This window comes from Salvelinus alpinus, chromosome 8 (assembly GCF_045679555.1).
Source record: "Salvelinus alpinus chromosome 8, SLU_Salpinus.1, whole genome shotgun sequence".
In the NCBI taxonomy this organism is placed as follows: domain Eukaryota; kingdom Metazoa; phylum Chordata; class Actinopteri; order Salmoniformes; family Salmonidae; genus Salvelinus; species Salvelinus alpinus.
In genome coordinates, this window is record NC_092093.1 from 9,464,705 (window position 1) to 9,479,704 (window position 15,000).

At 44.6% G+C, this 15,000-nt stretch overlaps 1 protein-coding gene across 2 annotated transcripts in view; it reads left to right on the plus strand.

The window, feature by feature from the left end:
* Positions 1-4,497: 4,497 nt before the first annotated feature.
* The window catches only part of LOC139582519 (zinc finger protein DPF3-like), a 58,349-nt gene continuing 47,846 nt past the window's right edge, over positions 4,498-15,000 (plus strand). For both annotated transcript variants that reach the window (XM_071412598.1, XM_071412599.1), the window contains exon 1: positions 4,498-4,588. In XM_071412598.1, coding sequence (XP_071268699.1) covers positions 4,557-4,588 — 32 coding nt within the window. In that variant the 5' untranslated portion in view covers positions 4,498-4,556. The remainder of the gene's footprint in view (positions 4,589-15,000) is intronic.

The following is a 15,000-nucleotide window of genomic DNA, read 5'->3' on the forward strand; positions in this document are numbered from 1 at the left end:
CTGCTGCCTTGACAGGAGCTAATGGGAATCCATAATAAACCCCAGGAAGAGTAGCTGCTGCCTTGGCAGGAACTAATAGGGATCCATAATAAACCCCAGGAAGAGTAGTTGCTGCCTTGGCAGGAACTAATGGGGATCCATAATAAACCCCAGGAAGAGTAGCTGCTGCCTTGACAGGAACTAATGGGGATCCATAATAAACCCCAGGAAGAGTAGCTGCTGCCTTGGCAGGAACTAATGGGGATCCATAATAAACCCCAGGAAGAGTAGTTGCTGCCTTGGCAGGAACTAATGGGGATCCATAATAAACCCCAGGAAGAGTAGTTGCTGCCTTGGCAGGAACTAATGGGGATCCATAATAAACCCCAGGAAGAGTAGTTGCTGCCTTGGCAGGAACTAATGTGGATCCATAATAAACCCCAGGAAGAGTAGTTGCTGCCTTGGCAGGAACTAATGGGGATCCATAATAAACCCCAGGAATAGTAGTTGCTGCCTTGACAGGAACTAATGGGGATCCATAATAAACCCCAGGAAGAGTAGCTGCTGCCTTGACAGGAACTAATGGGCATCCATAATAAACCCCAGGAAGAGTAGTTGCTGCCTTGACAGGAACTAATGGGGATCCATAATAAACCCCAGGAAGAGTAGCTGCTGCCTTGACAGGAACTAATGGGGATCCATAATAAACTCCAGGATGAGTAGTTGCTGCCTTGGCAGGAACTGATGGGGATCCATAATAAACCCCAGGAAGAGTAGCTGCTGCCTTGACAGGAACTAATGGGGATCCATAATAAACCCCAGGAAGAGTAGCTGCTGTCTTGACAGGAACTAATGCGGATCCATAATAAACCCCAGGAAGAGTAACTGCTGCCTTGACAGGAACTAATGGGGATCCATAATAAACCCCAGGAAGAGTAGCTGCTGCCTTGACAGGAACTAATGGGGATCCATAATAAACCCCAGGAAGAGTAGCTGCTGCCTTGACAGGAACTAATGGGGATCCATAATAAACCCCAGGAAGAGTAGCTGCTGTCTTGACAGGAACTAATGGGGATCCATAATAAACCCCAGGAAGGGTAGCTGCTGCCTTGGCAGGAACTAATGGGGATCCATAATAAACCCCAGGAAGAGTAGTTGCTGCCTTGGCAGGAACTAATGGGGATCCATAATAAACCCCAGGAAGAGTAGTTGCTGCCTTGACAGGAACTAATGGGGATCCATAATAAACCCCAGGAAGAGTAGCTGCTGCCTTGACAGGAACTAATGGGGATCCATAATAAACCCCAGGAAGAGTAGCTGCTGCCTTGACAGGAACTAATGGGGATCCATAATAAACCCCAGGAAGAGTAGCTGCTGCCTTGACAGGAACTAATGGGGATCCATAATAAACCCCAGGAAGAGTAGCTGCTGTCTTGACAGGAACTAATGGGGATCCATAATAAACCCCAGGAAGAGTAGCTGCTGCCTTGACAGGAACTAATGGGGATCCATAATAAACCCCAGGAAGAGTAGCTGCTGCCTTGACAGGAGCTAATGGGGCTCCATAATAAACCCCAGGAAGATTAGCTGCTGCCTTGACAGGAGCTAATGGGAATCCATAATAAACCCCAGGAAGAGTAGTTGCTGCCTTGGCAGGAACTAATGTGGATCCATAATAAACCCCAGGAAGAGTAGCTGCTGCCTTGGCAGGAACTAATGTGGATCCATAATAAACCCCTGGAAGAGTAGTTGCTGCCTTGGCAGGAACTAATGGGGATCCATAATAAACCCCAGGAAGAGTAGTTGCTGCCTTGGCAGGAACTAATGGGGATCCATAATAAACCCCAGGAAGAGTAGTTGCTGCCTTGGCAGGAACTAATGTGGATCCATAATATACCCCAGGAAGAGTAGTTGCTGCCTTGGCAGGAACTAATGGGGATCCATAATAAACCCCAGGAATAGTAGTTGCTGCCTTGACAGGAACTAATGGGGATCCATAATAAACCCCAGGAAGAGTAGCTGCTGCCTTGACAGGAACTAATGGAGATCCATAATAAACCCCAGGATGAGTAGCTGCTGCCTTGGCAGGAACTAATGGGGATCCATAATAAACCCCAGGAAGAGTAGTTGCTGCCTTGACAGGAACTAATGGGGATCCATAATAAACCCCAGGAAGAGTAGCTGCTGCCTTGACAGGAACTAATGGGGATCCATAATAAACTCCAGGAAGAGTAGTTGCTGCCTTGGCAGGAACTGATGGGGATCCATAATAAACCCCAGGAAGAGTAGTTGCTGCCTTGGCAGGAACTAATGGGGATCCATAATAAACCCCAGGAAGAGTAGCTGCTGCCTTGACAGGAACTAATGGGGATCCATAATAAACCCCAGGAAGAGTAGCTGCTGTCTTGACAGGAACTAATGGGGATCCATAATAAACCCCAGGAAGAGTAGCTGCTGCCTTGACAGGAACTAATGGGGATCCATAATAAACCCCAGGAAGAGTAGCTGCTGCCTTGACAGGAACTAATGGGGATCCATAATAAACCCCAGGAAGAGTAGCTGCTGCCTTGACAGGAGCTAATGGGGATCCATAATAAACCCCAGGAAGAGTAGCTGCTGCCTTGACAGGAACTAATGGGGATCCATTATAAACCCCAGGAAGAGTAGCTGCTGCCTTGACAGGAACTAATGGGGATCCATAATAAATACAAAGTATACATCAGTTAGCTACATTTTGATTGGTCTTGTAAGTTAGCTATAGGCTACACTGACTAATTTAGTACAACCAACCAACCTAATCACCATCATACCTTTCTACCTGTTTCTGTGTTGTCTTCTGCGGCTCGCGCGGTCTCGTTACCAGTCCAAGCGGTAACCGTGTCACCCGCTGCCATGCCAATTCCCTTTCTTCAACCCTGCTATTGCTGTGGACCCAAATACCAGACAGTAAACATCAACATGAGATCTGTCACTCACTTCTGTGTAGTTTACTTTGTAGTATGTTAGCTAATTCGGCTAGCCATTTCGCTTCTTTGACATAAGCCATAAGCAAAGTAGACAATTTTAATGATCTATCTTTATCATATTTAAAGATGCTTTATGCCCGAAATTGCTCCACCATTAAAATTCTAATAGTTCGTCAAATTTCAGTTTATGTGACTAAACAAGCAAGTATAGTATAGAAAATCATTGTACCATCTAAACCACTGTGGAATATTTTTTCGATAACCATAAAGATTGTATTTTCAGATGTTTTAAGCTGATCTACTAAACCGAGAGTAAAATAAGCAAAAAAACAAAACTTAAGCACAAGAAGCATAGAAATAGTGCACATAGAACAGATCTACCGCTTCTTAGACTTGCTTTCAATGAGAATGACAGATCTATAACTCACATTTCTATGTTAATTTTGTCAGGTCGCCCAAAAAGTGACATAGTGTAGCTTTAAAATAAATTGGTGTTATCCGTGTATTAATAAGAGATTGCGATGTTGATCAAATATATTATTGAACATGCTGTACACCTGCATTGCTTGCTGTTTGGGGTTTTAGGCTGGGTTTCTGTACAGCACTTTGTGACATCAGCTGATGTAAGAAGGGCTTTATAAATACATTTGATTGATTGTAGGAGCTTGACACAAAGTTCCTCTACCTGCTGCAATTTTGCGTCCATGTGACCAATTTAACACCCGACAAGCCAAATCTCATTGGTTTATCACTGACAATAATGGCCCTCTTTGCTGCTTTACGATTGGATGCGTGTGCTTTCAATCGCTCTCCCCTCCTCTAAAAGGAAAACTAACATTTTTAACATCATTCTCATGAACTGAACATTGTAACAGAGAGTGGAAAAGATGAATTTGTTGTCTGTAGTGTGACAGTAGTTGTGATTTGTTTACATTTTAGATAGAGCATCAATCAGCCATTGCTTTGTTTGAATTTCCTGTGTAAACAAACCTTCATGTGTAACTTATGCTTCTACAATATACTCATCTAAATCGACCTCATGTTAATGTGTTTTACTACCCTGCTACATAATATTATATATATCTTCTAGTACCATTCTATTTGTTTTGCTAAATGCCACTGAATGAAGAAGAGTCTCCATATAAGCGTTTCGCTATACTCGCAATAACATCTGCTAACCATGTGTATGTGACCAATAACATTTGATTTGATATGCTGAGAAAATAAAGATGGTCTGTTTGGGACAGGCACAAAGGAACACAGGACAACTGGCAGTGCTTTTCTTTTCCCTGCTAGAAAATGTAGCCACTCCTTGCTATATCTGTTTCATATGCCCCGGGGATATACCTACACTATGTAAATGACTTATACTGACTATGTACACTGTAACGATTTGCATGTGTGCAATATAAAGTTGTACTGTATGTAGCCTTGGCTCATCGTCTTTATGGAACGCTTTTGACAGTTTTCTCCTAAACCACGCCTTTACTCCTGCATCCTGGTATTGTATTGGTTAAGGAGCAGGTCGCCTAGGCCCTTACTGGTTGTTTTTTTCATAGGGTCCCAAACAGCTTTGAGATTTGGCATATTTGCTTACTGTCTAGCAGCAAAATGGCGACTGTCATTCAGAATCCTCTCAAATCGTAAGTAATTCTCTAAATGCTATATTCTATACCAAGAAAACGTTTTCGCTGGCATGCAATGGTTGCGTTCAATAAAGTAGAAAAGGACAACAAATTGAGTGGAATAATGCAATTTGCTATTTTGATGTTATATGATGTTTATAAACATATCACACCGTGCACGTTAGGACAAATATGCGTCGTTTTGTTCGTATTTATTGGCTTCTACACGAATGTTTTCGGAGTACAAAGCATATCATGCGCACGCTTTTAAGAAAATATTTGTCTATGCATGAAACAACAATGTTCTTCTGCGCTCCGATTTAACGCTGTGTGGACAAGTCAATTGTGGAGTTTCTTTTTGCAAAAGTTCTTCCATATTCGGCTACATTTATAGACTAAGAACCTTAGAATAAGTGTTTGTTGATCTTTCACATTTACTATTCCATTGTCCTGGTCCGTTTTATTACTTGGAATTAATGTCAACCAACAAGCGCTTTTGGTGCGCTCGCTCATTGAGAGACAGCCTACAGCCTGTCTGCCCATCACTCAAAGAGGTATAATGTGGGTTTATTTTCCCACTGAAACACATATGGAGTACCCTGATAGCCTGTCATTTTTGCAACACTTGTGAGTGTCTATCATTTCAGTATGCATCGGACAGCTTTTTACTGTCTGCGACAAATTTACAGAGCGAGAGGTCCGATCAGGCTGAGCGGGCATAAGCCGTGTCCGCGAAGGGAAACTACAGTATTTACAATCAGTGCCATCAGGGATCGCTTTCTAGGATCCGCGTATAGGCCTAGTTGTGTAATGTGATGAATAACAAGTCTGACTGTGTGTGTCAATATTGTCAACACTGTTTTGGACTCTTCTCTCGTCATTGCTGCTCTCCTGTAGTCATTGTTTCTCTCCTGTAGTCATTGTTTCTCTCCTGTAGTCATTGTTTCTCTCCTGTAGTCACTGCTGCTCTCCTGTAGTCATTGTTTCTCTCCTGTAGTCATTGTTTCTCTCCTGTAGTCATTGTTTCTCTCCTGTAGTCACTGCTGCCCTCCTGTAGTCATTGTTTCTCTCCTGTAGTCATTGTTTCTCTCCTGTAGTCATTGTTTCTCTCCTGTAGTCATTGTTTCTCTCCTGTAGTCATTGTTTCTCTCCTGTAGTCATTGTTTCTCTCCTGTAGTCATTGTTTCTCTCCTGTAGTCATTGCGGCTCTCCTGTAGTCATTGTTTCTCTCCTGTAGTCATTGTTTCTCTCCTGTAGTCATTGTTTCTCTCCTGTAGTCATTGTTTCTCTCCTGTAGTCATTGTTTCTCTCCTGTAGTCACTGCTGCTCTCCTGTAGTCATTGTTTCTCTCCTGTAGTCATTGTTTCTCTCCTGTAGTCATTGTTTCTCTCCTGTAGTCATTGTTTCTCTCCTGTAGTCATTGTTTCTCTCCTGTAGTCATTGTTTCTCTCCTGTAGTCATTGTTTCTCTCCTGTAGTCATTGTTTCTCTCCTGTAGTCATTGTTTCTCTCCTGTAGTCATTGTTTCTCTCCTGTAGTCATTGTTTCTCTCCTGTAGTCATTGTTTCTCTCCTGTAGTCATTGCGGCTCTCCTGTAGTCACTGCTGCTCTCCTGTAGTCATTGTTTCTCTCCTGTAGTCATTGTTTCTCTCCTGTAGTCATTGTTTCTCTCCTGTAGTCATTGTTTCTCTCCTGTAGTCATTGTTTCTCTCCTGTAGTCATTGTTTCTCTCCTGTAGTCATTGTTTCTCTCCTGTAGTCATTGTTTCTCTCCTGTAGTCATTGTTTCTCTCCTGTAGTCATTGTTTCTCTCCTGTAGTCATTGTTTCTCTCCTGTAGTCATTGTTTCCCTCCTGTAGTCACTGCTGCCTGCTGCCTGAATATAACCTTGTCTCTGTGTAAAGGCCTTACAGCTATATCTGTCTGTGAGAATTGACATGGAACCTGTCCCAGTCTGTAGCCCAGTCTGTCTATATCGTGTTATTTAACCTGTCCCAGTCTGTCTACATCATATTATTTAACCTGTCCCAGTCTGTAGCCCAGTCTGTCTATATCGTGTTATTTAACCTGTCCCAGTCTGTCTACATCATATTAATGAACCTGTCCCAGTCTGTAGCCCAGTCTGTCTATATCGTGTTATTTAACCTGTCCCAGTCTGTCTATATCATATTAATGAACCTGTCCCAGTCTGTAGCTCAGTCTGCCTATATCATATGAATTAACCTGTTCAAGACTGTAGTCCAGTCTGTCTACATCATATTATTTAACCTGTCCCAGTCTGTCTATATCATATTATTGAACCTGTCCCAGTCTGTAGCCCAGTCTGTCTATATCGTATTATATAACCTGTCCCAGTTTGTAGCCCAGTCTGTCTATATCGTATTATTGAACCTGTCCCAGTCTGTAGTCCAGTCTGTCTATATCGTATTAATAACCTGTCCCAGTCTGTCTGTATCGTATTATTAACCTGTCCCAGTCTGTCTGTATCGTAGGCCTATTATTAACTATTTCAGAAAATCATTCAGTAGGGAATTCAGTTACAGCAGGAAGGAAAGTACCTTTTGTTTGCATTGTGTCAGAGGGAAAGAGAGAGTCTGGTTTGACATACAGTGATATATATACAGTGCCTTCGGAAAGTATTCAGACCCCTTGACTTTTTCCACATTTTGTTATGTTACAGCCTTATTCTAAAATGGATTAAATAAGTAAAAATACTCAGCAATCTACACACAATAACCCATAATGACAAAACGAAAACAGGTTTTTAGAATTTGCATAAGTATTCAGACCCTTTGCTCTAAGACTCGAAATGGAGCTCAGGTGCATCCTGTTTCCATTGATCATCCTTGAGATGTTTCTACAACTTGATTGGAGTCCACCTGGGGTAAATTCAATTGATTGGACATGATTTGGAAAGGCACACACCTGTCTATATAAGGTCCCACAGTTGACAGTGCATGTCAGAGCAAAAACCAAGCCATGAGGTCGAAGGAATTGTCCATAGAGCTCCGAGACAGGATTGTGTCGGGGAACAGATCTGGGGAAGGGTACCAAAACATTTCAGCAGCATTGAAGGTCCACAAGAACACAGTGGCCTCCATCATTCTTAAATGTAAGAAGTTTGGAACCACCAAGACTCTTCCTAGAGCTGGCCTCCCGGCCAAACTGAGCAATCGGAAGAGAAGGGCCTTGGTCAGGGAGGTGACCAAGAACCCAATGGTCACACTGACAGAGCTCTAAAGTTCCTCTGTGGAGATGGGAGAACCTTCCGGAAAGACAACCATCTCTGCAGCACTCCACCAATCAGGCCATTATGGTAGAGTGGCCAGACAGAAGCCACTCCTCATTAAAAGGCACATGACAGCCCACTTGGAGTTTGCCAAAAGTCACCTGAAGACTCTCAGACCATAAGAAACAAGATTCTCTGGTCTGATTAAAACCAAGATTGAACTCTTTGGCCTTAATACCAAGCGTCACATCTGGAGGAAACCAGCACCATCTCTACAGTGAAGCATTATGCTGTGGGGATGTTTTCAGCTGCAGGGACTGGGAGACTAGTCAGGATCGAGGGAAAGATGAACGGAGCAAAGTACAGAGAGATCCTTGATGAAAACCTGCTCCAGACCACACAGGACCTCAGACTGGGGTGAAGGTTCATCTTCCAACAGGACAACGACCCTAAGCACACAACAACACTTCCCATCCAACCTGACAGAGCTTGAGAGGATCTGCAGAGAAGAATGGGAGAAACTCCCCAAATACAGGTGTGCCAAGCTTGTAGTCTCATACCCAAGAAGACTTGAGGCTGAAATTGCTGCCAAAGGCGCTTCAACAAAGTACTGAGTAAAGGGTCTGAATACTTATGTAAATGTGATATTTCATTATTTTTTAATTAATACATTTGCAACAATTTCTAAACCCCTGTTTTTGATTTGTCATTATGGGGTATTGTGTGTAGATTGATGAGGAAAATAAAAACAATTTAATCAATTTTAGAATAAGGCTGTAACGTAACAAAATGTGGAAAAAGTCAAAGCGTCTGAATACTTTCCGTAGGTACATTATATATATATATAAATCAGATATTAGAATATATCCTCTTGGTGCTGGAGTCTTATCACATTAGGTTGAGTGGTTTCCCTCTGACTGTTTTGATTCTATGAGAGGTGTTGGGTTTGCACTTAGCTGGTAACAACAGCCCTGTTCTATTGATAAGAGCTATTCTGGCCTTCTTCCTGGTTTGGGACAGTGGGAGGTTTGTTATCCATGGCTTTGGTCTCCTGATCTCTGCATAAATTATTATTATTATTTTTTTTAATATGCACTATGCAGAAATCGTACTGCCATTTGTAATTTCAGTTTAATGTGACTAAACAAGCTAGTACATTGTAGAGAATCATTGTACCATCTAAACCGCTGGGAAATATATTTTCCATAACCCCAAAAATATAGTATTTTCAACTGTTTTGAGGCTGGTGAACAAAACCGAAGGTAAAAGATGCAACAAAACGAAACGTAAGAACGGGAAGCATAGAAATTGCGCAGATAGAACAGATCTACCGCGTCTTAGACTTGCTTTCAATGAGAATGACAGATCTATAACTCAGTGGCATATTGCAGCTTTAACAAGAGGGAATGCATGTATCACAGGAGGCTGCTGACGGCTGATGTATTTGATACCGTTTCACGAATTCCACTCCAGTCATTACCACAAGCCCATTCTCCCCAATTAAGGTGCCACCAACCTTGTGTGGCATGTGTATACTTAAAATCCATGCTTAAGAGATGGACAGATGAGAAGGATATGTGTGTTCTGTTGATAGGAGCTATTCTGGCCTTCTTCCTGGTTTGAGACAGTGGGTGGTTCGTTATCCATGGCTTGTATCCTGTTCTCTGCATAAAATAAAACCATTTTTATACGATTCTAAGAGTGTTCCAAACGTCAAATGTAAATGTTGTTCCAAACGTTAAATTTCAATTTCAAGGTTAAGTTTAGGCATTAACTTCAAATGTTTTAGGTCAGGATTAAGTTAGAAGGACCTGATAGAGAGAGGAGAGGATGGATGGTACGGGACAGTAGAGAGGGAGTGGGAAAGAGAGAGAGAAAGGGAGAGAGAGACTGTATGTAGCCGTAATATGACATGTGAAATGTCTCTATTCCTTTAAAATGTTTGTTTACTGTTCATTTCTAATTGTTTATTTACATTTTGTTTATTATCAGCAAAAAAATACATTTCCCTTTTTCAGGACCCTGTCTTTCAAAGATACTTTGTAAAAATCCAATTAACTTCACAGATCTTCATTGTAAAGTGTTTAAACACTGTTTCCCATGCTTGTTCAATGAACCATAAACAATTAATGAACATGCACCTGTGTGATGTCCGTTAAGACACTAACAGCTTACAGACGCTAGGCAATTAAGGTCACAGTTATGAAAACTTAGGACACTAAAGAGGCCTTCCTACTGACTCTGAAAAACACCAAAAGAAAGATGCCCTCCCTGCTCATCTGCGTGAACGTGCCTTAGGCATGCTGCAAGGAGGCATGAGTACTGCAGATGTGGCCAGGGCAATAAATTGCAATGTCCGTACTGTGAGACGCTTAAGACAGTGCTACAGGGAGACAGGACGGACAGCTGTTCGCCCTCGCAGTGGCAGACCACGTGTAACAACACCTGTACAGGGTCGGTACATCCGAACATCACACCTGTGGGACAGGTACAGGATGGCAACAACAACTGCACAAGTTACACCAGGAACGCACAATCCCTCCATCAGTGCTCAGACTGTCCGCAACAGGTTGAGAAAGGCTGGACTGAGGGCTTGTAGGCCTGTTGTAAGGCAGGTCCTCACCAGACATCACCGGCAACAATGTCGCCTATGGGCACAAACCCACCGTCCCTGGACCAGACAGGACTGGCAAAAAGTGCTCTTCACTGACGAGTCGTGGTTTTGTCTCACCAGGGGTGATGGTCGGATTCACGTTTATCGTCGAAGGAATGAGCGTTACACCGAGGCCTGTACTCTGGAGCGGGATAATTTGGAGGTGGAGGGTTTGTCATGGTCTGGGGCGGTGTGTCACAGCATCATTAGACTGAGCATGTTGTCATTGCAGGCAATCTCAACGCTGTGCGTTACAGGGAAGACATCCTCCTCCCTCATGTGGAGCCCTTCCTGCAGGCTCATCCTGACATGACCCTCCAGCATGACAATGCCACCAGCCATACTGCTCGTTCAGTGTGTGATTTCCTGCAAGACAGGAATGTCAGTGTTCTGCCATGGCCAGCGAAGAGCCCGGATCTCAATCCCATTGAGCAAGTGTGGGACAGGTTGGATCGGAGGGTGAGGGCTAGGGCCATTCCCCCCAGAAATGTCTGGGAACTTGCAGGTGCCTTGGTGGAAGAGTGGGGTAACATCTCACAGCAAGAACTGGCACATCTGGTGCAGTCCATGAGGAGGAGATGCACTGCAGTACATTTACATTTAAGTCATTTAGCAGACGCTCTTATCCAGAGCGACTTACAAATTGGTGCATTCACCTTATGATATCCAGTGGAACAACCACTTTACAATAGTGCATCTAACTCTTTTAAGGGGGGGGGGGTTAGAAGGATTACTTTATCCTATCCTAGGTATTCCTTAAAGAGGTGGGGTTTCAGGTGTCTCCGGAAGGTGGTGATTGACTCCGCTGACCTGGCGTCGTGAGGGAGTTTGTTCCACCATTGGGGTGCCAGAGCAGCGAACAGTTTTGACTGGGCTGAGCGGGAACTGTACTTCCTCAGAGGTAGGGAGGCGAGCAGGCCAGAGGTGGATGAACGCAGTGCCCTTGTTTGGGTGTAGGGCCTGATCAGAGCCTGAAGGTACGGAGGTGCCGTTCCCCTCACAGCTCCGTAGGCAAGCACCATGGTCTTGTAGCGGATGCGAGCTTCAACTGGAAGCCAGTGGAGAGAGCGGAGGAGCGGGGTGACGTGAGAGAACTTGGGAAAGTTGAACACCAGACGGGCTGCGGCGTTCTGGATGAGTTGTAGGGGTTTAATGGCACAGGCAGGGAGCCCAGCCAACAGCGAGTTGCAGTAATCCAGACGGGAGATGACAAGTGCCTGGATTAGGACCTGCGCCGCTTCCTGCGTGAGGCAGGGTCGTACTCTGCGAATGTTGTAGAGCATGAACCTACAGGAACGGGTCACCGCCTTGATGGTAGTTGAGAACGACAGGGTGTTGTCCAGGATCACGCCAAGGTTCTTAGCACTCTGGGAGGAGGACACAATGGAGTTGTTAACCGTGATGGCGAGATCATGGAACGGGCAGTCCTTCCCCGGGAGGAAGAGCAGCTCCGTCTTGCCGAGGTTCAGCTTGAGGTGGTGATCCGTCATCCACACTGATATGTCTGCCAGACATGCAGAGATGCGATTCACCACCTGGTTATCAGAGGGGGGAAAGGAGAAGATTAATTGTGTGTCGTCTGCATAGCAATGATAGGAGAGACCATGTGAGGATATGACAGAGCCAAGTGACTTGGTGTATAGCGAGAATAGGAGAGGGCCTAGAACAGAGCCCTGGGGGACACCAGTGGTGAGAGCACGTGGTGCGGAGACAGATTCTCGCCACGCCACCTGGTAGGAGCGACCTGTCAGGTAGGACGCAATCCAAGCGTGGGCCGCGCCGGAGATGCCCAGCTCGGAGAGGGTGGAGAGGAGGATCTGATGGTTCACAGTATCAAAGGCAGCCGATAGGTCTAGAAGGATGAGAGCAGAGGAGAGAGAGTTAGCTTTAGCAGTGCGGAGCGCCTCCGTGACACAGAGAAGAGCAGTCTCAGTTGAATGACTAGTCTTGAAACCTGACTGATTTGGATCAAGAAGGTCATTCTGAGAGAGAAAGCAGGAGAGCTGGCCAAGGACGGCACGTTCAAGAGTTTTGGAGAGAAAAGAAAGAAGGGATACTGGTCTGTAGTTGTTGACATCGGAGGGATCGAGTGTAGGTTTTTTCAGAAGGGGTGCAACTCCAACAAAAAGTACTTAATGCAGCTGGTGGCCACACCAGATACTGACTGTTACTTTTGATTTTGACCCCCCCTTTTTGTTCAGGGACTCATTATTCAATTTCTGTTAGTCACATGTCTGTGGAACTTGTTCAGTTTATGTCTCAGTTGTTGAATCTTGTTATGTGCATACAAATATTTACACATGTTAAGTTTGCTGAAAATTAACGCAGTTGACAGTGAGAGGACGTTTCTTTTTTTGCTGAGTTTATTTCACTTACTTTGGCATATGTTTTCCATGCCAAAAAGCTCTTTGAATTTATTTGAATAGAGAGAGAGGGAGAGAGAGAGAGAGAGGGAGAGAGAGGGGGACAGAGAGAGGGCAAGATAGAGAGAGAGAGAGAGAGAGAGAGGGCAAGATAGAGAGAGAGAGAGAGAGAGAGAGAGAGGAGGAAAGCCCTATTTGCTCACCAGGACCCCCTTCCTCCCCTAAACACACACACACACACACACACACACACACACACACACACACACACACACACACACACACACACACACACACACACACACACACACACACACACACACACACACACACACACACACACACACACACAGCCACGGAGGGTCCCTCCAAAACAACAAGGGGTCACAAGGACAGGGCCAACTCCTCCCACTACAGAGACACGTGTTCTATTGGTCCCAACCTATATTAGTATAATAAGACAGTCCCAGGGAAAGGTCTGTAGTGGAACAGGAGGATGACAACAGCAGTGGACTGGATCTTCTCCTATCTATTTAGTCTAAGCATTTTAATAAGATGTTCAAATGTAAGTTTGTGACGATGTAATTACCAACGAGTAAGGCTATTCTCTGTCAGAATGAGTTGAGTTATTACCAATTTAACTAACTGATATTGAACAGGGCATCTGGAATGATGTTGTGTTTGAGCCTGTTGTGTCTGGGATTAGGGAAGCACATGTTGTAACATAACAGACAAGACATTCATATCCTCCGGGTGATGTAGATGTACATTAACCAGGAGATAACAGCCTGTCTGATAGAGCTGCTGCTGTCTCTGAAGAATAGCATGAATCAGCATATTTCATCATAATTTTATACATTTTTATTTAACCTTTATTTTAACTAGACAAGTCAGTTAAAAAACAAATTCTTATTTTACAATGACGACCTACCCCCGGCCAAACCCGGACGACGCTTAGCCAATTGTGCCCCGCCCTATGGGACTCTCAATCACGGTCGGTTGTGATACAGCCTGGAACTGAACCAGGGTCTGTAGTGACACCTCTAGCACTGAGATGCTGTGCCATAGACCCGCTGCACCACTCGGGAAGCAACTAAACACATCGTAAAACAAATCGTGTGGCGTCTCAGACTTAACCACGATTCACATTTATTTGATCTGATCTCCTGTCTAAAACTGAATTATAGATGTTATTTATGTTATTCATGTTTATTTAACCTTAATTTTCAGTCTTCTGAGGTTTGAAAGAGACCTTGTATCCACAACCTTTCTCAGTGTGAGAATGTTGATCTAGGATCTGTCCACATAAGGGGAATATATTGCTTATATTCCATAACAACGCAGCTTGCAGAACAATACCATTACCCACAAAGACAGTTGGCCACAATGGCCTATTTCTGCAGGGTCGCGTGCAGTGCACTCACTGAAAATGTTTGTCTCCGTGATTTGAACTGTGAGGTTAGAGGGAATACCCATGAGGGATATGGTCAGAGGGGGCTCTGTGTGTGTAGATTAGGGAGAGGGCTGTGCAGAGGGGAAATGTTTTGGAGAAGGGGTGTGTGTTTTGGCGTGAGAGGGGGGCTCTGTGTGTGCGTGTACATGGTTGGGGTGTGTGTGTGTCCCAAATTTGCCTCCGTCTGTTTGTGGATGTGTGTGTGTCTGGCCTACAGAGGTTTGGCCTACGCCCCCATTTTGCATGAGAGGGAGAGGGAGAGGGAGCTAGAGTGAGTGATGGGGGAATCGTCTGTCTGGGGTGAATTTGCTGTGTGCTTTCAGTCCAACCTGCATTCTAAACACTGGAACAGCTGTGGGTAGGCTGAATGTGTGGGGGGGGGGGTGTGTGTGTGTGTGAGTGTGTGTGAGTGTGTGTGTGTGTGTGTGTGTGTGTGTGTGTGTGTGTGTGTGTGTGTGTGTGTGTGTGTGTGTGTGTGTGTGTGTGTGTGTGTGTGTGTGTGAGTCTGTTCGAGGGGGGAGAGGGACAGGGTTTGTGTCTGTGTGTGTGTATGTGTGTATGTGTATGTGTGTGTGTGTGTGTGTGTGTGTGTGTGTGTGTGTGTGTGTGTGTGTGTGTGTGTGTGTGTGTGTGTGTGTGTGTGTGTGTGTGTGTGTGTGTGTGTGTATATGTGTGTGTGTGTGAGTCTGTTCGAGGGGGGAGAGGGACAGGGTTTGTGTCTGTGTGTGTGTATG